The sequence below is a fragment of the Rhinopithecus bieti genome, unplaced genomic scaffold (assembly GCF_001698545.2).
Source record: "Rhinopithecus bieti isolate Rb0 unplaced genomic scaffold, ASM169854v2 scaffold_11842, whole genome shotgun sequence".
In the NCBI taxonomy this organism is placed as follows: Eukaryota; Metazoa; Chordata; class Mammalia; order Primates; family Cercopithecidae; genus Rhinopithecus; species Rhinopithecus bieti.
This window is the reverse complement of record NW_016806902.1, coordinates 888,810-914,409: the sequence shown is the minus strand read 5'-3', so window position 1 is coordinate 914,409 and position 25,600 is coordinate 888,810. Positions and strand designations below refer to the sequence as shown.

Below are 25,600 nucleotides of genomic sequence, written 5' to 3'. Positions count from 1 at the left end.
CAACCTCTGCGTCCCGGGTTCAAGAGATTCTCCTGCCTCAGCCTCCTGAGTAGCTGGGATTATAAGCACGCACCACCACACCTGGCTGGTTTTTGTATTTTTAGTAAAGACGGGGTTTCACCATGTTTGCCAGGCTGGTCTCGAACTCCTGACCTCATGATCCACCCACCTCGGCCTCCCAAAGTGCTGACTGCTGGCATGAGCTACTGCGCCCAGCCTTAGTATAGACTTATACTATCCCTGGCACCTAACATGGTACTTATATGTCAAGAGCATCTCTATAAAAAGAGGATCTTTAGACTTCCATTTTCAGCCAAGATGTAGCAATGGACACCAGATTTACCTTCTAATCTGAAACAATCAAAAAAAAAAAAAACAAAACATCTGAAATAGTTTTCAGGACATGGAAAATGAAAGACAGTCATCCCTGAGAAAACAGGAACAATTGGACAAGCCCTACAATTTCCCAAACTCACTGACTTAGAGCTTCCAGGCCACAGTGAATGGATGGAGAAACCAGGCAAAGCCTAGGGACTCCCTAAGTTAAAAAGACAGAAGTGAAAGAATAGGAAGACCGGGGCAGCTAGAAGTCACAGAGCACAGTACCAGAGGAGAGTGCTGAACAGAGAACGAACTCCAGGATCTGCAGATAGTCCTTACTGAATATTAAGGTGAGTACTAAGCAAGTAAAGAAACTATTAGAGGCAGATAAGATCCTATGTAAGGCAAGGCATGGTGGCTCATGCCTATAATCTCAGCACTTTGGGAGGCTGAGGTGGGAAGATTGCTTGAGCCTAGGAATTCAAGACCAGCCTGGGCAACATAGTAAGACCCCATCTCTACAAAAAATAAAAAACACAAAATACAAAAAATCCAGCATAGTGCCTCTTTCCACCAGCAAGACTAGAAAATGCTATAATTCAGAATACCCAAGAGGGTCTTACTTCACGAGGACACTATTCTGGATCCTCAAGAAGGGAAAACCAGAATTACCATATTTCTAGGTATATACACAAAAGAACTGAAAACAAGTACTCAAACAAATACATGCATATCCATGTTAAGAGCAACAACTGCTAATGGAAACAGCCTAAATGCCCATCAATGGATGAATAAATAAACAAATTGTGAGATATACATACAATGGAATATTAACCCATAAAAATGAAGTACTGATACATGCTACAATGTAGACAAACTTGCAAAAAATTATGCTAAGTGAAAGAAGCTAGACACAAAAGGTCATATATTGTATGATCCATTTATATGAAATATCCAGAATCAATAAATCCATAGAGATAGAACACAGATCGTGGTTGCCTGGGGCAACAGGGAAGGGATAATGGGGAGAAATTGCTTGATGGGTAAGGGTGTGATTCCTTTGTGGAGTGATGAAAATGTTTTGAAACTAGATAGAGGTGGGAGTTGCACAATACTGTGAATATACTAAACATCACTGAATTGCTTACTTTTAAATGGCTATGTTACATGAATGTTACCTTACTAATCATTATTTTCAAAAACAAGGAGGCAGGCCGGGCACGGTGGCTCATACCTGTAATCCCAGCACTTTGGGAGGCTGAGACAGGAGAATCACTTGAACCTGGGAGGCAGAGGTTGCGGTGAGTCAAAATTGAGCCACTTCACTCCAGCCTGGGTGACAGAGTGAGACTCTGTCTAAAATAAATAAATAAATAAATAAATAAGAAGGCAAAAAATGAGGCTGGGTGTGGTGGCTCCCGCCGTAATCCCAGCACTTTGGGAGAACGGGGCAAATGGATCACTTGAAGCCAGGAGTTCGAGACCAGCCTGACCAACGTGGCATACCCGTCTCTACCAAAAACACAAAAATTAGCCAGGCATGGTAGCGTATACTTGTAGTCCCAGCTACGCAGGAGGCTGAGGCAAAAGAATCTCCCGAATCCAGGAGGTGGAAGTTACAGTGAGCTGAGACTGAGCTACTGCATTCCAGCCTGGTAGACAGAGTAAGACTCTGTTTCAAAAAAGAAAGAAAAGAAAAAAGAAGAAAAGAAAAGAAAAGGAAAGGAAAAGAAAAGGAAAAGAAAAGAGAAAAGAAAAGAAAAGAGAAAAGAAAAGAAAAGGAAAAGGAAAAGGAAAAGGAAAAGAAAGGAAAGGAAAAGAAAAAAGAAAAGCAAAAATAAGGCAAAAAATGAGAAAAAAATGTAAATTAAAAATCTGATGGAAAAAAACAGCAAAATGAAAGATGAACCTAGCCATAATGATGATCATAAGCAATGTAAATGGGTCAAAATCCCTAATTAAAAGGCAGAGATTGTCAGATTGAATAAAAAAGCAAGACCCAACACTGCCTATAAGAAATAAACTTTAAATAAAAGGTACAAATGAGCTAAAAAAGTTTAAGGATGGAAAAATATATACCATGCTAACATCAATCAAAAGAAATGGAATGACTATGAATATTAGACAAAGTAAATTTCAGAGAAAAATACAGGTCAATTTTATAATGATAAAGAGGTCAATCACAAAAATCCTGAAAATTTATATACCTAATTATAGAACACCAAAATACATACAGCATAAGCTGCATGAATAAATACACAAACCCACAATTATAGTCAATCCATGGAAATGCATTTAAGGAACTGAGAAACTGCCAAAAGTGGAAGTACTATTATTTTATGATCTCACACTACTGTAGGATAGACTCTGTTCTGCTACATCCTTGTCAACACTGAGTATTCTTTTAAAGAGTTTAAGTATGTGTCCCCTCTAAATCTCATGTTGAAATGTAATCCCCAGTGTTGGAGGTGGGGGCCTGATGGAAGGTGATTGGATCATGGGGGCAGATACTTCATGGCTTTGTGCTGAGTTCTCTGGAGATGTTTTTTTAAAAGAGTGTGGCACCTCCCCCAACCCCCTTGCTCCTGCCCTGCCATATGAGATGCCCGCTCCCTTTCATCTTCCACCGTGACTATAAGCTCTCGAGTCCTCCCCACAAGCTGAGCAGATGGCAGTGCCATGTTTCTTGTACAGTCTGCAGAACCGTGAGCCAATTAAACCTCTTCATTATAAATTGTACAGTCTCAAGTATTTCCTTATAGCAATGGAAGACTTACATAGTCTTTTTAATTTCAGTCCTTCTAATAGGTATGTAATGTTATCATTATGGTTTTAATCTGCATTTTTCCTAATGATTAGTGATGTTGAGCATCTGAAAAGATGCTAATTTTTCATTTATGTATCTTTTTTGGTGAGGTGTCTGTTCTAAATTTTTGCTCAATGTTTTTTGAATTGTTTTCTTATTGTTGAGTTTTGAGAATTCCTTATATATTCTGGATAAAAATATCTGCTTTGCAAAGATTTCTCCCAGTCAGTAGTTTGTCTTTAAATCCTCCAATAGTTTTCAAAATAGAAATTTTAATTTTATGGAGTCCATTGTCTGGTGTTCTTTTACGGATTGTGCCATTAATGTTATACCTAGTAATTCTTCCTAAGCCTAGGTCACAAGAATTTTTCTCCTATGTTTTCTTCTAGAGTTCTATAGGTTTAGATTTTACATTTTGAGTTAAACTTTCTATTAAAATACGGTTTAATGTATAGATTGAAGGATTTTTTAAAAATGTATAGGTATTTAATTTTACCAATTATATCACTTTAAAAGACTGTTCTTTCTTTACTGAATTGCCTTTCTATCTTTGGGGGAAATCAGTTCATAAAGGGGTCTATTTTTTGGCTCTGTTTCTTCTGTTTATCTGTTTGTCTATCTTGATGCGAGTACCACACTACTTTTGAGTATTGTAGCTTTATAATTATGTCTTGAAATTGGGTAGTGTTGGTTCTCCAACTTTGTATTCCCTTTTCAGAGTTGTTTTGCTTTTGTAGGTTGTCTGTATTCCATATGAATTTTAGAATCAGCCTGTCAATTTCTACAAAAAAAAAGTCCTGTTGGGAATTTACTTTGGATTGCACTGCATCTATGGATCAGTCTGGAGAAATTGGCCACTTAAAAGTATTTCCTCACCAGACACGGTGGCTCATGCCTATAATCCCAACACTTTGGGAGGCTGAGGCGGACCAATCACCTCAGGTCGGGAGTTCGAGATCAACCTGACCAACACTGAGAAACCCTGTCTCTACTAGAAACATAAAATTAGCCAGGCATGGTGGCGCATGCCTGTAATCTTAGCTACTCGGAGGCTAAGGCAGGAGAATCGCTGGAACCTGGGAGGCAGAGGTCGTGGTGAGCCAAGATCGTACCAATCCAGTCCAGCTTGGCAACGAGAGCGAAACTTCGTCTCAAAACAAACAAAAAATTTCTCTTCTGACACATGAACCAATATTTTCCCCCATTTACTTAAGTCTTTTAAGTTTTTTTCTAAGTGATATTTTGTAGATTTTAGTGTATGTGTCTTATATATTTTTTTCAGCTTTCTCTGTAAGTACTTAGTATTTTTATGCTATTTTAAAATTGTATTTTTTCATTTTAATTTTTTTATTTTTTGTTGATAGGGTATAGCTTTGCTAAACTCACCTGTTAGTTCTAGGAGTTTCTTTAAAGATTCTATTGAATTTTCTTGATAGACAAACATGTCATCTGCCCATCAAGACAGTATTATTACTATACTTGTTGCTTTTTCTTGCCTTACTGCCCTGGCTAGAATCTCCAGAATAACATTGATTAGTAGTAGTGAGAACATCCTCTTGGTTCGTTCTTGATTTTAGAAGAAATGCATTCAGACTTTCATTATTAAGTGTCATGTTAATTGTACGGTTTCTGTAGATGTCCTTTATCAGCTTGAGGAAGTTTTATTCTATTAGGTTGTGAGACTGTTAATCAAGTATAGATGCTGGATTTTGTCAAATGCCTTTACTGCCACTTTAGAGATTGTTGTGTGGTTTTTCTTTTTAGTTTAGAAATATGTTGAGTTACATTCATTGCATTTTTGGTTGTTACACCAACCTTACTTACCTTCCTGGGAAGGACAATGTACATGGCCATGTGTGTTTTCTTTTCATGTTTTGTTGGACTTGATAAGCTAAAAGTCTGTTTAGAAATTTTATATCTATGTTATGAGCAACATTTTTCTGTCTTTTCTTTTATAATATCTCTGTCTGGTTTTGGACTCAGAGTAATGATGGCCTCATAAAGTGAGCTGGGAAGGGTTCTTTTCTCTTGATTTTCTAGAAGAGTTTGTGTAGAATAGGCATTATTTCTTCCCTAAATTTTGTAAGAATATACCAGTAAAGGTATCTGGGCCTGGAATTTTCTTTGCTGGAAGTTTTTAAATTACAAATTCAATTTACTTAATTGATATGGGACTTTTCAAGTCATCTATTTTATCTTGGTTAAGCTTTATAGTTTCTCTTTTTCAAGGAATTTGTCCACTTTAAGGTGCTGAATTATAGGCATACAGTTTATAGTATTCATTAATCATTCTTTTACTATCTTTAAAACCTCTTAGTCTCGTCACCTGTTTCATTCCTGAAATTGTTAATTTATCTCTTCTTTCTCTTTTCCCCACTCTGGCTAGAGATTTATTAATTTTTTTGTTCTTCTCAAAGATCAGTTTTTGGTTTCACTGATTGTTTCTATTGATTTTATGCTTTATATTTCATAGGTTTCAGTCTGACCATTATTATTTTTTTTCCCCTCTCCTTACTTTGGATTTAATTTCCTCTTGTTTTTCTGATTTCTTAAGGTGAAAACAGAGGTCATGGATTTGAGGCTTTCTTTTCTAGTGCAGACTTTCAGTGATATAAATTTCCTTCCTTGAACACTGCTGTAGGAGTATCACACAAATTTTGACATTTTGTGTTTTAATCTTTATTTAATTCATTCTGCTTTTAAATGTCCCTTTTGATTTCTTTGACCAATGAGTTACTCAGAAGCATTTTATTTAGCTTTCAAATATTTGGGGATTTTCTAGTGATTTTCATTTACTGATTTTAATTTACTTTTACTGTGGTCAGATAACCTACTTTGTATGTTTTGAATCCCTTTAAATTTATTAAGACTTGTTTAATTACTTTGAATAAGAACTATCTCAATGATCTGTAGGTACTTGAAAAGAATGTGTATTTACCTATTGTTGGTTAGTGTTTTATAAATGTCAATTCGGTTAAGTTGGCTGATATCTGTAGGGATTTTCTGTCTACTAGTTCTACCAGTTATCAAGACAGTGGTACTAAAATCTCTCGTTAGGCTGTTCTTGCATTGCTATAAAGAAATATCTGAGACTAGGTAATTTATAATGAAGAGGTTTAATTGGCTCACAGTTCTGCAGGCTATGCAAGCAGCATGGCACTGGCATCTGCTCAGCTTCTGGAGAGGACTCAGGGAGCTTATAATCATGGTGGAAGATGAAAGGCAGCAGACATTTCATATGGCAGAGCAGGAGCAAGGGGGTTGCGGGAGGTGCTCTTTTAAAAAACCAGATCTTCAGAGAACTCAGCACAAAGCCATGAAGTATTGCCCCCATGATCCAATCACCTTCCACAAGGCCCCACCTCCAACACTGGGGATTATATTTCAACATGAGATTTAGAGGGGACACATACCTAAACTCTTTAAAAGACTGTACTCAGTGTTGACAAGGATGTAGCAGAACAGAATCTATCCTACAATAACATGAGATCATAAAATAATAGTACCTCCACTTTTGGCAGTTTCTCAGTTCCTTAAATGCATTTCCACGATTGTCCCACCACCACCACAAAAAAAAAAAAAAAAAGAAAAAAAAGAAAGCTAAACATACACATGACATATGACCAAGGCATTCCACTCAGTAATTTTTACTCAAGTGAAAAAAAAAAAAAGTGTCTGTCCATAAAAAGACCTGAACAAGAATATTCACAGCAGCTTTATTTATATAGACCAAAATGTCCATCAACAGGTAAATAAACAAATATGGCATATCCATATAATAAACATTATTCAGCAATAAAAGGGAATGAACTACCGATGCAACAACATGGTTGAATCTCAAAATCACAGTAAGTAAAAGACAAAAAGGGGCCGGCCAAGCATGGGGTCTCATGCCTATAATCCCAGCACTTTGGGAGGCTGAGGTGGGTGGATTGCTTGAGTTCAGGAGTTTGAGAGACGAAACCCCGTCTCTACCAAAAATACAAAAATTAGCCAGGCGTGGTGATGTGCACCTGTGGCCCCAGCTACTTGGGAGGCTGGGGTGGAAGGATGAGTGGAGCCTGGGAAGTCTGGGAAGGCTGTAGTAAGCCATGATCACGCCACTGAACTCCAGCCTCAGTGACAGAATGAGACCCTATCTCAAAATTAAATAAATAAAAAATAAAACAAGAAGACAAAAAAGAATACATATTGTATGATTTCATTTAGATAAAATTCTAGAAAATGCAAACTAATCTATAGTGCCAGAAAGCAGATCAGCACTTGCACAGGGAAGTTTTTGGAAATGATGAATATGTTCACTATCTTGATGCACACAAGTGTATACATGTGACAAAATTCATCAAATAATATACATTAAACATGTGCAGTTTATTGTATGTCACTTGCACTTCAATAAAGCTAGTAAAATATAAATAGAAGTTTTGAACATGCCATTACCAAAATATACTGTATTCAAGGCCGTAAAATAAAACTTAACACATTTAAAAGAACTGAAATACACAAAGTATATACTTTAACAGTAATAAAATTAAATTGGAAATCAGTAACAGAAAAGTTTCTGGTAAATCTTCAAATATTTGGAGGTTAAACAAACTTCTTGATAATCCACCAGTCAGACAGAAAATCACAAAAACTTTGAACAAATGAAAACAAAATACTATATAAAATGTGTAGGATATAGTCAAAACAGTGCTTTAGAGGGAAAGAGCATTAAATGCTCATATAAGAAAAAAAGAAACGACAAGTCAATGACTTCTACCTTAAGAAACTAAAAAACAAGAGTAAATTATATCCAAATCAAGAAGAAATAATAAAAACAAAAAATCAATTTTGTTGTGAAGTGAAAACAGAAAAACAGAGAAAATCAAGAATAAAGCAAGGAGTTTGTTCTCATCATTCCTATTCAGCATTTTATTAGAAGTCCTACACTGTGAAAAGGGGAAGGAAAAGAAAAAGTACACAGATTGGGAATAAAACTGTCATTATTTTCTGACAACATAGTTATCTCTGTAGAAAATCTCAAGGAATCCACAAAAAAGTTCCTGGAATTTAGTAAGTGAGTTTGGCAAGGTTGAAGGACATGATGTTAATATACAAAAATCAATTGTATTTTATGTACTAGTAGTGAACAATTGGAAATCAAAATTAAAAAAACAATTACCATTTACAATAGCAACAAACCCAAAGAAATACTTATGTATAAAGCTAATAAAACATGAGCATAATCTATATGCTACGCAAAAAGCTACAAAGCTCCAACAAAAAAAAAGTCCAAGACCTAAATACATGGAGACTACGTCATATTCTTGGTTTGGAAGACTTAATATTGTTAAGATGTCAATTCTCTCCAATTCATCTGTAAATTGAATGTAATTCCAATCAAATACCAGTGTTTTTTATAGATATTTGACAAGCTAATTCTAAAATTTATACAGAAAGGTAAAGAAATCACAATAGCCAAAACAATCTTGAAAAATAAGAAAAAATTTGAAAGGCTCAAACTACCTGATTTCAAGACTTACTGTAAAGCTACAGTAGGCTGGGCGCAGTGGCTCATATCTGTAATTCCAGCACTTTGGGAGGCCGAGATGAGAGAGAACTGTTTGAGCCCAGGAGTTCGAGACCAACCTGGGGAACACAGCAAGACCCTGTCTCCTTTTTATTTAAAACAGAAAAAAAAAAAGCTGCAGTAAACTAGATATTGTGATATTTAATCAAGATAGACATATAGATCAATAGAGCAGAATAGAGTATGGAAAGAGACCTACACAGGTATCGTTGACTGATTTTTGACAACGTACAATGGCAATTCAAGGGAGAAAGAATAGTCTTTTCAACAAATGGTACTGGAAAACCTAGAAAGTCACATGCAAAAAAAAAAAAAAAAACCAAAAAACTGACCCATACCTCACACCCATATTAAAACCTGAGTTAAAATGGGTCACACACCTAAAAGCAAAGTAAAGAGATCATGGGAGAAAATTTTCATGACCTTGCTTTAGGCAAATTCTTAGATACAGCACTAAAAGTACAATCTGTATTTTTTAAAAAAGTGATGAATTCGTCAAAAGCAACAACTTTTGTTCTGCCAAAGACATTGTTGGAGAATGAAAAGACAGCTACAGACTGCAAATATATATTTGCACATATCTGCCGGGGATTTATTTTCAGAATTATACGAAGAACTCTCAAAACTCAACAAGAAATAACTATTTTAAATGGGCAAAATATTTCAATGAGCACTTTAACGAAGGTGTACAAATGGCAAATAAGCACATGAAAAGGTGCTCAACATCATTACTCATGATGGTAATGCAAATTAAAACCACAATGAGATGCTACTATATATCTATTAGAATGACCATAATTTCTAAAACTAACCATGTCAAGTCCTGCAAGGCTGCTAAGCAATTGGATCTCTCATGCATTGCTGGCTGGAATGCAAAACGGTTCACCCACTTTGGAAAACAGTTTGGAAATTTTTTATAAAATTAAACATTCACTTAGCATATAACCCAGCAATCCCCTTCCTAAAATGAAAACTTGTGTTCACACAAAACATGCCTGTGAATGTTTATGGCAAGCTTTATTCAAAAACTGGAAACAACTCAATGTCTTCAAGTGATGAATGGATAAACAAACTGTGATACATCCATACAATGGAATACTACTCAACAATAAAAAAGAATAAACTATTAATACATAAAAGAAAATAGATGAATCTCAAATGCACTAAGCTACATGAAAGAAGCCAGACTCAAAAAGTTATATATACTATTTTATTCCATTTATATAATATTCTAGAAAAGACAAAATTGTAGGGATAGACAACAGATCACTGGTTGCCGGGTTTAAGAGTTGACAAGGGTTCAACTACAGAGGGACAGCACAAGTAAGTTTTTAACAGAAAACTGTTATGTATCTTCATTCTGGTGGTGGTTACAAAACTCTATGCATTTATCGAAAATCATAGAACTGTATACAAAAATTTTACTGTATATTAAAAAACCATTTTCAAAAATAGGCAAAGGTAGTTAAGAAAAAAGGCAATTTGGCAGCTCTAAAAAATAATCAAAATAATAGAATAGGCTGGGCGCAGTGGCTCACGCCTGTAATCCCAGCACTTTGGGAGGCCAGGGCAAGCAGATCACCAGAGGTCAAGAGCTCGAGATCGGCCTGGCCAAAATGGTGAAACCTCGTCTCTACTAAAAATACAAAAATTAGCCAGGCACAGGGGCTCATGCCTGAATCCCAGCACTTTGGGAGGCCGAGGCGGGCAGATCACCTGAGGTCAGGAGTTCAAGACTAGCCTGGCAAACATGGTGAAACCCTGTCTCTACTAAAAATACAAAAATGAGCGGGACGTGGTATCGGGAGCCTGTAATTCCAGCTACTCCAGAGGTTGAGGCAGGAGAATCACTTGAACTGGGCAGGTGCAGGTTACGGTGAGCTGAGACCACGCCATTGCACTCCAGCCTGGGTAACAAAAGTGAAACTCCGTCTCAAAAAAAAAAAAAAAAAATTAGCTGGGTGTGGCTGCAGGCACCTGTAATCCCAGCTACTCAGGAAGCTGAGGCAGGAGAATTGCTTGAACCTGGGAGGAGGAGGTTGCCGTGAGTGGAGATCATGCCATTTGCACTCCAGCCTGGACAACAAGAGTAAAACTCCCGTCTCAAAAAATAATAATAATAATAACAATAATAATAATAGAACAGAATAAAAACAAGGTCTCGGGAATAATAACAGATCATAAAAAGAGGGCACTAAGTTGGGGATAGATTTTTTTTTTTTTTTTTTTTTGAGACGGAACCTCCAACTGCCTGGTTCAAACGATTCTCCTGCCTCAGCCTCCCAAGTAGCTGGGATTATAGGCACATGCCACCATGCCCAGCTAATTTTTATATTTTTAGTAGAGATGGGGTTTCACCATGTTGGCCAGTATGGTCTCGATCTCCTGACCTTGTGAGGGGATGGATTTTAAAGGTAAGACAGAACTGCAGTTTTCCAAATCAGTGAATAATATCAAGAAAGTAAAAACACTGAGCTGCGTATCAAGTATGCCTTTGGTCCTGATATGTCTTAGAGTCGGAGACCATTCTAACCACATAAAAGGATTTCACATCACAAGTAAAAAAAACAGAAATTCACAGGCTGGCAATTTTTTATCTCATGCCTCTCAATTGAGGGTTCTTAACATGCAGTACTTAGAATTCTGGGAGTCTGTGAAAGTGAGTGAAATGAAAATGCATCTTTTTAACCACTAACTGAAATGCATTACATTTCCTTAGGTCATGAATGTATGCAACTAACTGCAATAGACTAAACAGGACCTGTACCTTCATCACTTAAAGAAATCACAGATTCTTCCTATCATATTATTACCATGGATCTGTTGCTATCTTATTTTGTATGCATTAATAAACATATTTATAAATCACATTGAAGTTTTCTAGTATTTTGATAACTATATTTTATATAATCAGTTTCCTTTCTAATCCCATATATTTTACCTTATACATTTAGAATACATTAAATGTTTTTAAATATATATAAAGCATCTAGGATAGTATTCATAGGCTTCCCTAAACCATCAAAAGGATTTATGGCAAATAAAACATTAAAAATCCCTGCTCTAGAGGGGAACATCACACACCAGGGCCTGTCAGGGGTTGAGGGGTAGGGACGGGATAGCATTAGGAGAAATGCCTAATGTAGATGATGGGCTGATGGGTGCAGAAAACCACCATGGCAGATGTATACCTATGTAACAAACCTGCATGTTCTGCACATGTACCCCAGAACTTAAAAGTATAATTAAAAAAAAAAAAGGAAAAAAATCCAAATTATTTTGCCCCCATCTTACAAAGCACCTCTTTCTCCAGGGCCTGTAATATCCTTCACACATGCATGAAGTGTCACTCTTACCATGGTTATATAACAGTTTACACCCAAGACACAGATATGTATGGCTTTTTTAAAAAGCAAGTCATGTTTGTTTATGCTCCCTGGATAGTAGTCCATATAAAATTAAATACATCAAATAAATATTCCATCTAGTAATATAAAATACAAAGAGAGACCTTAGACTGAACACTACAATGCTAAATGAAATGTACTTTCAGGGCCGGGCGCGGTGGCTCAAGCCTGTAATCCCAGCACTTTGGGAGGCCGAGACGGGCGGATCACGAGGTCAGGAGATCGAGACCATCCTGGCTAACACGGTGAAACCCCGTCTCTACTAAAAGACAAAATCTAGCCGGGCGAGGTGGCGGCGCCTGTAGTCCCAGCTACTCGGGAGGCTGAGGCAGGAGAATCGCGTGAACCTGGGAGGCGGAGCTTGCAGTGAGCTGAGATCTGGCCACTGCACTCCAGTCTGGGTGACAGAGCGAGACTCCGTCTCAAAAAAAAAAAAAAAAAAAAAAAAAAAAAAAAAAAAAAAAAGTACTTTCAGAAACTACAGATCAAATTATCTTAAAAAAGTCAATCTTACATCTCACATAAGGAATTTAATGAAGGCATTTCAAAAACGATCTCAAGTTGATAAGAATGCAAAGTTTAACTCATTTACCTTTATTTTCTAAATACACTGTACAAACACTGCAGTATCTTATGCTACTCATTTAAAGGTTTAAAAAAAGGGTATCAAAACAAAACCAAGCACAAACAAAAAAGTCAGATCTCAAAGGTATCTACAGTATTAAAACTCTTATGATTTTTTGGGTTACCTGATAGCAATTACCAACCAAGTGAGACATAGCAGGGACTGAAACAATGGAAATGCCCACAGAGCGGAAGGGAGTGAGGGGATCCAAACTACAAGAGCAACAAAATCAACTGTGGATCCAGAGACGAAAAAATGTTCTGTGGTATAAAGGTAATCTGGTGAGAATGATGAAAAAAAATAATCATTTTTAGAAAAAAGGAATATTAGAAATATTGAAGTAAATATCACAAAAGTCATTCTATTACAAAGGCATTAACTCCTTCCTATCAATAGAATGTACCAATTTAAAAACTTTTAGTAGGAATGTATCTTCTATTTTGTAACAGAAATCAAGGGACAAAGAGAATTAGCTCATCCATACTTCCTACTCTTATTGGTTATCAAAACGTAGCCACATAAAACTGTTCATTCATTTTCATCTTAACAAAATATCATTTTTGGCTGGGTGCAGTGGCTCACGCCTATAATCCCAGCACTTAGAGACGCCAAGGAGGGCAGACTGCTCGAGCCCAGAAGTTCGAGACCAGCCTGGGCAACATAGTGAAACCCTGTCTCTATTTTTTTTAAATACATGTTTTTTAAAAAATAAAAAAAATCATTTTATACATATAAATACCATTTTTTAAAAATTTAACAAAAATATAATGCCTTCAATCTGTAATAATTTGTCATATCTCTACCAATATCTTAAAATTATATTTGTTTGTTTTTTGAGACAGAGTTTCACTATTGTTGCCCAGGCTGGAGTGCAACAGCGCAATCTCAGCTCACTGCAACCTCTGCCTCCCAGGTTCAAGCGATTCTCCTGCCTCAATCTCCTGACTAACTGGGATTACAGGCACCTGCCACCACACCTAATTTTTTGTATTTTTAGTAGAGACAGGGTTTTATCATGTTGGCCAGAATGGCCCTGAACTTCTGACCTCAAGCGATCCACCTGCCTTGGCCTCTCAAAGTGTTGAAATTGCAGGCATGAGCCACTGTGCCTGGCCAGAATTTTTTATTATAAGTAGTCAAAATAATGAGTCTTTAAAATTATTTTTTTTATTACAGAATCACTTTGTGCTCACTACAGAAAACTTGTAAAATATAAAAAGAAGAAAACAATGTCCCATAATCTTACCAACTAGAAACCACCATCGTAACCATTTTATTTCTTGTATGGGTACTATCTTACTATTAGTGAGAATACTATTAATTAATACTTATTAACCACTTCCTTTGAACTATTCAGCTAAGAGCTTTCCAAACATTTTCATTATACCTTTACAATAATCCTATTCAAGTAGTAGATGAACATGTGAACATTTTACAGTTTTGTCAAGTAGGGTTGAAGGAGGTTAGGAAATGTGCCTAAGGTCATAGAGATAAATGGTAGACCTGAAGCCAGCATCCTTATCACTATACCACACCACCATCAATGTACAGATAGAGACAATGCTATACACTACTCCTTGCTCCTAAAATTACAAATATAATTTTTAGATGGCTATTCAGTAACAGCACTTGGATATATAGTAACTTTACTGACTCACTCCTCTCCTGGATTCATATTGTATTCAGGATAGGTGATTCATTCAATATAAAAATAAAAACTAGATAAATGCAAGACTTGCTTGTCCACTTCTAAATTTAAATTATAATATATAATTCAACTTACCCTTTTACTGAGGCAAATAACTGGCCACATACTACAACCTAACGTGCAGCAGCAACAAAGGCAGCCACAAAGTAGCCAACGTACATTAACGGGAAGGTTCTTCTTAAGACAACTGTTAACTCTGTTGATGCTGGCTTTAAATTCTTCAGGAGCTACCTAAAGAAAAATTTTAAGAAATAATAACAATGCAATATTGATGTCAAAAAACATGACTGATAAGCATACTTTTTTCTAATTTTCTCAGAAAAAAACTGTCATTTTGAGGCATACAAATAGTACAAAAATGAGACACTCACTTTTCCAGTTAATGAAGAAGGGAATTCTGATTCAAATTTGTTGCTCAGTCCAAATCTATTTTAAAAAATAAGAAGAATATGTTATTACATGTCATTGTTGCCAAAAATATAGAGCATTTAATTTAAAGGTCAAGTCAATAGAAAGCATTTTCACATACGGAGGAAGTTTGAGAGATAAAATGGAAGTTTGAGATAAAATAACTGTTATAAGCAATTTATGAAATGTAACAAGCAATTATTTTAGCAGTTAAATGGAAACTTTTGCATAATGATAAGAGGCTGAATGTTAATTAACCAGCAGTATGTAAACAAAAATATAAATGGTTCATTTAATTTATATCTTAAAAAGTTAACTACAAAGCATATTATTTTAATGGGTGGGATAGCAATTTTTTCCAGCTTTTAATGTTATTGGTGGAAACAAACAATAGCTGTGAATTTTAGCAGGTGTCATATACAAGCAATAAGATGAGAAGCAAAATGCAGGAAAAAGACTGGGGAAGGGGAAGAATAAGAAAAAAGGGAGAGAAAAAATAAAAAAGTAGGAACGGACAAAGTGCTACCAAGAATTCTCTTAGGTTCCATTCAATATCTATTTGTCAGTGCATTAGACGGTATGAAAGAAAATGTAGACATGTGCTATACCTATATCTATTCCTATTACCTAAAAGATCTTTTCTTGAATCATGGTTAAAATATTCCATGGCTTTAGAATTGATAAAAGATTTAAACTATTTTCAAAGAACGGTAAATATAACAAGAAGATAAAACACATAATAAAAACAACCTATTTTGCTTTTATCTATCAGAAGTCTACCAGTACTTGGAGAAAAGAGAATTCATTCAAATCACAACTATTAAGCACATTCCATGCAACACTTCAATACAGGCTTTTATGGCTTTTACAGCTTCCTTTGTTTCCTTAAGAAATCACATATGAGACCAATTTTACTTTTTTATGTCATTTGAGATAATTTTGAAAGTTCATGTAATACACACTGTAAAGTTTCGAAGGGGGAACTCCAACTTTATGCCTAAATCTAAATGGAATCTTGAAACAGGCTTGTTTTACTCATATCCTACATACATCCATTTCACTATCTCTACATTCCTCCAGTCTATAGTCATAACTCAGCGCAAACCACTCCAATCTGTTATCCTGCTTTCTCATCATCACCAAATTCAGGTTTATCTTTCCTGATAGACCTTTTCTATTCCAAACTCCTTTAACACTTTCCTCTGAAACCCTCAATCTGTTGATCTGCAGCTATCAGGATACCTCCTTACATCTTATCTTAAAAAACAAAACAAACCTTAAATACATACAGTCATGTGCCATATTAACAATGTTTCAGTCAGGACATACTTGAAGGTGGTCCCACAAGATTTTAATACCGTGTTTTTACTGTACCTTCTCTATGTTTAGATACACAAAACTTACCACTGTGTTATAACTGCCTACAATACACAGTACAGTAACATACTGTACAGGTTTGTAGCATAAGGGCTACGGGCTATATACCATATAGCCTAGATGTGTAGTAGGCTACACCATTTAAGTTTGTACACACACACTCTGTGATGTTTGCACAATGATGAAATTGCCTACCAACCCATTTATCAGAATAGTCCCCATAATTAAGCACCACACACCTGTATGTATCTTCACTTTAACCATAAACCCTGTTGAAATGCCACTCTTTCCTTAGAAATCCTCAACTACAGTTCACTCCTGACATTATCTATTCTAAATAACTTTACCTCCTGCACCTCCATCTAATTCAGCAACCTACTCACTGTGATATATTCTGCATATTGTTATCACTTGGGACTGTATCACCTCTGAAATTCTGAACTGTAAAATTCTCCTCTTACCACTGCCATCAATCATTTCATTTCTCCCATCCTTACTAAATTTGATTTTTGGCCTCTGGTTGTAATTTACTGCTTCCTACCCCTCCATAGCTCCCTATGACTCCATTTCCTTCCTTATTTGCCAGAACTACAGTCAATCATTTTGAATATACTCCAACAAACACCCTTAATCATCTCTACAGTGTCCCTTGCCAACCCAGGTTCAATTAAATTGTTTACTTTCTTCACATTGCCTGGAGCTACTGGAGAAAAATCACATTTATAAATGTATCACCATTAATAAATACAAATATATATATAAAAAACACACATATCTTATTTCTAACCTCAGTGAGTATTATTTTAATTAACAATATTTATTCATCCCCAATAAGTTCCCTTTTCCATACTCCGTAGTTGTGGCACCTGTCTTTAGGTACTCCACTTTATCCTCACAACATTTTTTTTGCAAATAACCACAGTTGTCAACTCTGAGAGAAAAAAATGTCATTGAATATAAACTGCTTTACCTTCCCTCCCTTTTATTTTTGGACTTACTTTTATATCTTCAGTAATTTTACCATCTCTCAATGGAGGAAAACTTCCAAAAACTAACCATTTACTTCTGGTTGCATCTCTTCCAGTCTCCACTGCAATCCACTGTATTTCTACCTCGCTTCAGGCTACTTAAACACAGCCTACAAACCTGAATTAGTCTAGCCACCTGAGACTGTGAATCCCTATTACTTCTTCTCTCTCAATGTCTGATGGCATCTATTTCTTTCCTTCCTCAACTAATGTTTTGAAAGACTCCTTTACATTAACTATCTTTACGTTACCTCTCATTCATTATTCAAACTACCACAATCCAGGCTTTCCTACACACTTCTTTACTAATAAGACTGTTCTCATCAGAGTAGTAGAAAATCACTCTTTCCAGCAAGTCTTCTTTCATATAGCATGCTTTCTCCTGGCAAAGAGCTTGAGCATCAGAATTTCTTATTTGGCACAGGCCACAGCAAATATCTCCTTTGCTATGTTTTTCATCCCTGCCAAAACCTTCTCTCTTTTTTTTTCCAAATCTAGACCAACCAAAACAATAGTATCAGGTAGAATTTAGCAAGACCATCCTATTTTATTAAATGGATAAGAAAAGTCACACTTCTTGTTTGATAATATAACTGTAAAATATCACCTCTAATGATTTATTTTTGACATAAACCACTTAATTTTGACAATACCTTAGTTCTGGCTTCTTAAGTTCAGCAGAAGGCAGAGACTGTTAGAATGAAAATGGCATATATGTTTTGTTTTCAATTGACAGCATTATAAATGTACCCACAAGTTTACATAAAAGTTTTTAAATATGGTAAAAATAATTTCCTTTATTCCAAGACAAAGTGCAATTGGCTCCGCACAGTATTAGAAAGGTCAAGTTTCATACCATAAAATAATAATTTGATGTACCTGAAAGAAGAGCAATGATTCCTGCATTGAGTAGGAAGCCGAACCCCCTTCAGACTCTAATAACCAAACACTCTATTAATCCAAAAAGCTAGAAGCAGCACTTGGATAATTTTTAAAAATATGATTTAACGTAGGTGGCATCTTAATTCAGTTATCTACAAGACTAATAAAATTACATTTAAAAAATATTTTATGTTGGCAAGAAGGTCAAGATGGAAAAATATCACACACTATCAATGGAACTACAAATTGTTACAACCATTTCAGATTAATTTGGCACTGAAAATATCTATATCTTTGTCATAGTGTCTTCTCTTTAGAAATGTAATATTACCTAAAAAATAACTTGAATTGTGGATTAAATTTATGCATAAACAAGTTCATTGAATCTTTATTCACAAATATAAAAATGTATCTATAACATTTTAGGAATGGTTAATTATCTCAATATAACAGAATATTAAACAACCATTAAAATGAAATTTGCAAACCAAAACATGGAAATATCATTGAACATAAACTTCTTCACCTTCCCTCCCTTTCATTTTAGATTTATTTACATATCTTCTGTATTTTACTGTCTTTCTCAATGGAAGAAAATGTTGAAGAAGAAAATTCAGTATATCATGATCTTAACTGAAAAGAACAAAAATCTCGCAACTTGATAGAATTTTCAGGAGTGCAATCTGGTAGTACATAAAAGGGGTCTTAAAAAATATTCCTACCCTGGCTGGGTGCGGTGGCCCATGCCTGTAATCCCAGCACTTTGGGAGGCCAAGGGAGGTGGATCACCTGAGGTCAGGAATTCGAGACCAGCCTGGCCAACACGGTGAAACCCCGTCACTCTAAAAATGCAAAAATTAGCCGGATGTGGTAGTGGGCGCCTGTAATCTCTGCTACTCGGGAGGCTGAGGTAGGAGAATTGCTGGAACCCGGAGGCGGAGGTTGCAGTGAGCCGAGATTGCATCATTGCACTCCAGCCCGGGCCGACAACAGTGAGACTGAGTCTCAAAAAAAAAAAAAATCCTACCCTTTGATCCAGTAATTCTACTTTCAGAAATGTATCAAGAGAAACCAGCTGCAGTGGCACAGATATGTTAATGAATAATCAAGTATTCTGTAGTGTTATTTTACGGAGGGGGTATTAAAGACATTTTGTTGTTTTTTTAAATAACAGCTGTTTTCAGCAATGTATAGTTGCTGTTAACTAAATAATTGACGAGTTATTTTATTTTATTTTATTTTATTTTATTTTATTTTATTTTATTTTATTGAGACAGGCTCGCTTTGTTGCTCAGGCTGGAGTGCAGTGGCGTGATCTCATCTCGCTGTAACCTCTGCCTCCCAGGTTCAAGCGATTCTCATGCCTCAGCTTCCCAAGTACCTAGGATTACAGGTGCTTGCCACCATGCCGGGCTAATTTTTGTATTTTTAGTAGAGACGGGGTTTCACCATGTTGGCCAGGCTGGTCGCGAACACCTGACCTCAAGTGATCTGCCCACCTTGGCCTCCCAAAGTATTGGGATTACAGGCGTAAGCCACTACACGCAGCAGACAAATATTTTGTAACGTACAATACCATCCTAATTTTGTTTTCTTATTTGAATATTTTACTTGGCATTAACTAGGTATTTTAAGATAAGTAAACAGGGAAATTTGGGTTCACTAATCAACAGTTTTCTTGAATGCATTTCAATTTTTTCCATAGTTCAAGTCCATATAATCCTCTGTCCCTCTTACTTCAGTTTTTACTTCTTCTATGTTCCTTGTATCTCCTTATATTGACAATGTCTCCTGGCATTCACTACTGAACTATCATTTTAAATTAAGACATGTTTTGAACTCATAATGAATTTTGCCTTTTAAATGCAGAAATGCAAGAATCTGCTGCTTCAACTTGTTTTGCCCTTAATCAAAAATATATGTTCGATGTTTCTTTTCTTCTGAGTTACAGTGATATTTTTAACAGTGAAATTTTGAAAACAGAAATATCTTATAATTAAATTAATTATAATACAACAATCTGAAAAGACACTACACAGCTCAAAACCATGTATACTAGAGAGTGTAGTCTGTTACTCTGCATGCCTAACTAGGAACTCCCTATACTTTGGCTAACTAGATCACAAGTGGACATCTGCTTTAAGAACAGCTAATCCCTGGGCTGGGTAGCAGCACGTGGAATGGCAAGGCCAAACAGTCCTGCCTAACTTAGATAACATTAACTAACTCAATCAGCTCTCTTGAGGCATTTGAACATAAGACAAAGAGATGGTAACATGCAGAGCTGACAGAGAGAGGGCTTACAGAGAGGGCTTAAATTGAAGTCAACATGTAGTAAAGCCATCGATAACTGTAAGTCAAAATAAACTGAAGCCAATAATAAGAAGAAACTGAGATCAGCAGATAAGTAATGATGGGCCAGATCAGGGAGGGTCTTGTAGAACATTAAAAGGACTCTGAAGAAGATGGGGAACCTTTGAGGGGCCTGATACAGAGAAAAGACTTGAACTGACTTATGTTTTAAAAGGATCACTATAGCAGATGTACCAAAATGATTGTATAAGAGGAGACGCAAAAGTGGAAAAGTGGAGACAGGCAGAAGAAAATATATATATATTTTTTGTAATTTAGATGGATTCTTGCTATGTTGCCCAGGGTAGTCTCAAACTCCTGGGCTCAAGTGATCTTTCTGTCTCAGCCTCCCGTGTAGCTGGGATTATAGGAACATGCCAGCATGCCTGACTTAAGAAATATATTAAGTGTAAGGCAGAAGGGATACTGGCAACTCACTCCAGCCATGTAGGTGGCAAAATAGGGCCAGATTTTGAAGACGGAGCCAAAATGTCAAGACAAAATGGATGCAGTGAAAGAGAAAGAGGAAAATCAAGAACGTATCAAAAAGTTTTTGAGCTAAACAAAAACTGCCATCAACTGACAATGGAAGGCTGCCATTGAAGTTGATTTGGGGTGTAGATCATGAATTCCATTTTGGATATTCTGGATTCTGAGACATTCAACCTGTACAAATCCACAGATACAGAGAATTTTTATCTTCCTACAGATATGACAAGACCTATGAGCATATGAACTAGAAATTTCAAACTGAACACATGGGTTATACAGATGGCACATGCAGAGAGAGCTTATTTCCTAATCCTGAACTTTGAGTTCAATGAACTCAAATTTTTAGCTACTTTTGGAGATAAAGTCATAATTATGGAAAAAAATTAACAGGCTTTGATGTATATAAATCATGCTTTACGTTTATCTGGTTGATTCAACATATGTCTGAATATCAGTGTAGCTCAAAGAGGATGGGATCTAATTGAAAGTATACTCTATTTATCCAAAAGATACAGAAACCCTGGAGTTAGAGACATATTTTTGGGTTTCAGAATAATCCTAAAAATTTTAACTCTGTAACCACATTCTGAACAATATTTGAGTTTATCCAGTTTCATGAAAGTTTAATCTCATTCAGGAAACTAGTGAAATCAAAGACTTAATTCTCTAAAGCATGTGTTAAACTTACTCTATCATAAACCTCACCATTATACATAGTCTTATAATAATCTAGCATTAGCATTTTATCTGTTTTTAATTATTAAGGTTATAATTTCCATTATTAACAGATTACATATGTTGTTAAGCAGTGGAAGTTATACAAGTGTATACCGACGAAAATGCACAATATAACTAACTTCTGATGACAGAGGGATGCAGCTGATCTAACTTAACAACTTTTAAATTTTCTGTACTAAAGAAAAAAATTTGTGTATATCTGATTTATACATATTTTAGAATATTCTTAATACTTCTATAACTCTTAAGAGCAATATAATGATGCTAAATTATGTTCACTTATGCAAAATATATGGTTGAACTGATTTATAATACAGACTAACAAAAATATTCATTTCAAGTAACATTTATAATTGAGTAGTTTAGAAAAGACCAAGAAAGGAGATTGGGTACATAGGAACTCCACCACTGAACTAACCAAGGCCCACATTATGACTACAATGCAAGATCAAAGAGAATAAAACAAGAAGCTCTTGCAGGAAGCTCACTATATATAGTACATTCACTTTTTATCAATCAAAATAACAAAGTTAGGTTACCTTCAAATCCAACCAACTCCATCCAAGTAGATAGTGGGACAGAAAAAAAGCTTAAGGAGAAAAAAATTACTCTTCAGGGACATTGTGAGAACATTTCAGCTCCTGTGGATGCAACTGAGTTTTAAATGTAAGATATAAAAAACACAATTTTTTCCTCAAATCTAACGAATCATGTACTGAGGGCTGTCACATACCACATACCTTATAGCTAAAGGATATCACGTTTACGAGGGTTCCCACTTCAAAATCTATGATCCTGTGGGAAAGACTCTTTCTACTACTGGCACATGCTATTCTCTTGGCATACTAGCTGCCCCAGCATCAGAACAGAAAGTGCAGGTATGCCATCAAAATCATTCCCAGTGAACAGTTATTTAACTGTAAAAAGTAGCCAGTTATTTAACGTCAGCCTACACAAAGCTAAAATTAAAAAATAAACAGACCAAAACACATACAACAACTGAGGAATCAGACAGCAAAAGTGGCCATTGCTATGTATTTCCATACATCATAGGAAAAGCTGTGAAATTTGATGGTTTATACCCAGAATTGTAATAACTCATTTAATCTAGAGATCAACACCCTAGCTGGGGCCACTATCACATCTTAGGGAGGCTACTTTAATAACCTTCTAAATTTCATCTTAATCCCTTTACAATCCTTTCTGGCCCCTACTGAACTCTCCAAACTCATTTAAAGACATTATCCCCTTTGTTCACTATATTCTAGCCATAATATAGAGGTATCCTTTCAGTTCCTCAGGCAAGTCAAGCTTGTTTTGGCTTGGAGTCTTGGTACCTGCCGTTCTCCAGATCCAGGGGCTCTTGACAGGACTCTCGTCCTTCCTAAATGTTAGCTTCCTCAGAGAGGGTCTCCCTAATTACATTATTTTCAATCACAGGATCTCATCCATTTCCTTCACTGCAATTTTATCAGACAAAATTTGTCTGTTAGCAGTAAACTCCATGAAGGCAGAAACTATGTGTGTTTCATTTTGGGTTTCATTATATACCTAGAGCCTTGTGCAATACCTGGCAGAAAAATGGGCATTTAACAAATACTCATTAAACTGCTTATCAGGAAACCTCAATAAGACAGCTGATAATCAAAGATTAAGCAAAACATACTCTGATAAAACAAAGTAAATATTGTAAAACCCAAGTACTAAAACCCAAGCATCTACACTCAACAATCAGAATGAACTTGTCTTACTTTATATGCAGTTCAAATAAGGCTAGCTGTTTTACTTCCAAGTACAGCTGATCAATTACAAAGAGAGAGGAAAGTAAATCAAAAAGAACAGCCCACATATGAAATTTAAATGAAAGTGCCATTTAGAGAAAGTTCTCAAACTCCAACATACCTCAGGGCCACTAAGGCATCACTGTGTATCAATCTGATAGTCGTTTTTGATTAAATGATTCCTCTAGTCAATTAGATAATTCTGATCTATGCTCAGAGTCTTGTTTTAAAGCAGAAAAGCATACATCACATTTTAGACTGACATCCCACAAAATGGTAAAGAGTAACCAAAAAATGTGCATGCAGGGTTAAACATCAAAGTATGTCATAAGTAATAATTTGTTGAATGCCTATTAATTAGATAAATTCTGACTCACACATAACCTCTAAGGTGGATACTATCCTCTTTCCCAGAAGAAAAAACAGAAGTTGGGAAAGGTTAATTTGCTTATGGTTACTGTTAGGAAGTGACTGAGAATTGAAACCAATTTGCCTAATATCAAAGACCACACTTTTTCCACAGTACCATCTATTACTTTCCCAATATGTCTGACAGAATCACACAGCACTCTTACCAAAACTAAAAATCCCTAAACTCTTCCCTTCCAGACCCAAGATTCTGATTGAGTCAAAAGTCACACACACACACACACAGCACACACACACACACAATCTTACACGGAAGGCACTAAAAGGATACTTAAGAGCATCTGTTGCTACATGTTATATTTAAAGCTTAATTTTATTAAGAATAAAATCTAAATCGCTTTATAGCAGATTAGAAACCTAAGCCAGACATAGCTATCAGATATTTGAAAGATTTCTTTCTGAGTATACAGCTAGCCTAATATCCTGGGCCTTTAACCTGTTAACAGTATAAACTCCAGCTGGAAATCAAGAGTAGATCTCAACTTAATAGTATTATTCTTTAGAGTAATATTATTTATTTAAATTATTTAGAATAGTATTTATTATCATAATAATTACATATAATTTACTTTTCACCATTTAATCCCTCTTTTCTACATAGCTAGTCATATAAAATTTTAAGTACTAATCAATTTCATATCCCTTGGTAGGCAAAAATCCAACACTGAACTCTTTGGACCAAAATGTCATATAAATTCTCAAATTCAAATACAGTAAAAACTTTGAAACCTCAGTTAATTATCATAGTTCTCATTTCTTCAAGAAAATCTATGCATTAAGAAGTTTTAGTAGTTGGTCCAAATAAAATGCATAGAATTTTTTCTTCATATTACCAAAGATATGTCCAAATTATAATCCAATTAATTTCCTCTCAAACCATATGGAATAAGAAAAATCTCTGGGAGGCCACGCATGGTGGCTTATACATACAATCCCAGCATTTGGTGGGGCTGAGACAGGAGGAACACTTGAAGCCAGGAGTTCAAAACCAGCCTGGGCAACACAGTGAAGCCCCATCTCTACAAAAACCAAAAAAATATTTTTTTAAAAAAATTACCTGTAGTTCTAGCTACTTGGGAGACTGAGAAAGGAGGATCACTAGAGCCAGGAGGTCAAGGCCACAGTAGGCTGTGATTGGGCCACTGCCCACAAGCTTGGATGACAGGGCAAGAGTCTGTCTAAAAAAAAAAAAAAAAAAAAATCTCTTGAGAAAAAAAACAAAAAAGAGTTATAAAAAAAAATCTACCTTAATTTGATAATTACCTCACAATTACTAGATTTCATTTTTTAAAACAGAGGAGCCATTTATCTTTTCAATGTGATAAGTAGTCTATTATAGAATATTGTTTGCCTTTGTTAGGAGGTGCAGAAGGAGAAGAAAACAGTGATTCATTTGGCAATTCTGACAAAATCCAAAGATGTATACAATTACTTCATTCATTTAGAAAATATTATAGGAACTATAGTATTCTAGACACTATATTAAAGAATAAAGAAAGATCAATAAACACAACCTCTGCCCTCAAGAACTTTATATCCTGTGGAGATACATCAATGAGACCTTCAAAAATTTGAAAACAGAAACCTTAATCTTTAGAAATAGAGTATGTCTTAAATATTATGCTGGGTGGGAAAAAGAGGTCGGAATTATAAAGTTTAACAAAATTGCTTTAT

At 35.6% G+C, this 25,600-nt stretch overlaps 1 protein-coding gene across 1 annotated transcript in view; it reads right to left on the bottom strand.

The window, feature by feature from the left end:
• The window catches only part of CHIC2 (cysteine rich hydrophobic domain 2), a 57,397-nt gene that overhangs the window by 27,222 nt on the left and 4,575 nt on the right, over positions 1-25,600 (bottom strand). The window contains exons 2-3 of the mRNA XM_017878657.1: positions 14,811-14,865; positions 14,515-14,670 (exon numbers count right to left, since the gene is read on the bottom strand). Coding sequence (XP_017734146.1) covers positions 14,515-14,670; positions 14,811-14,865 — 211 coding nt within the window. The remainder of the gene's footprint in view (positions 1-14,514; positions 14,671-14,810; positions 14,866-25,600) is intronic.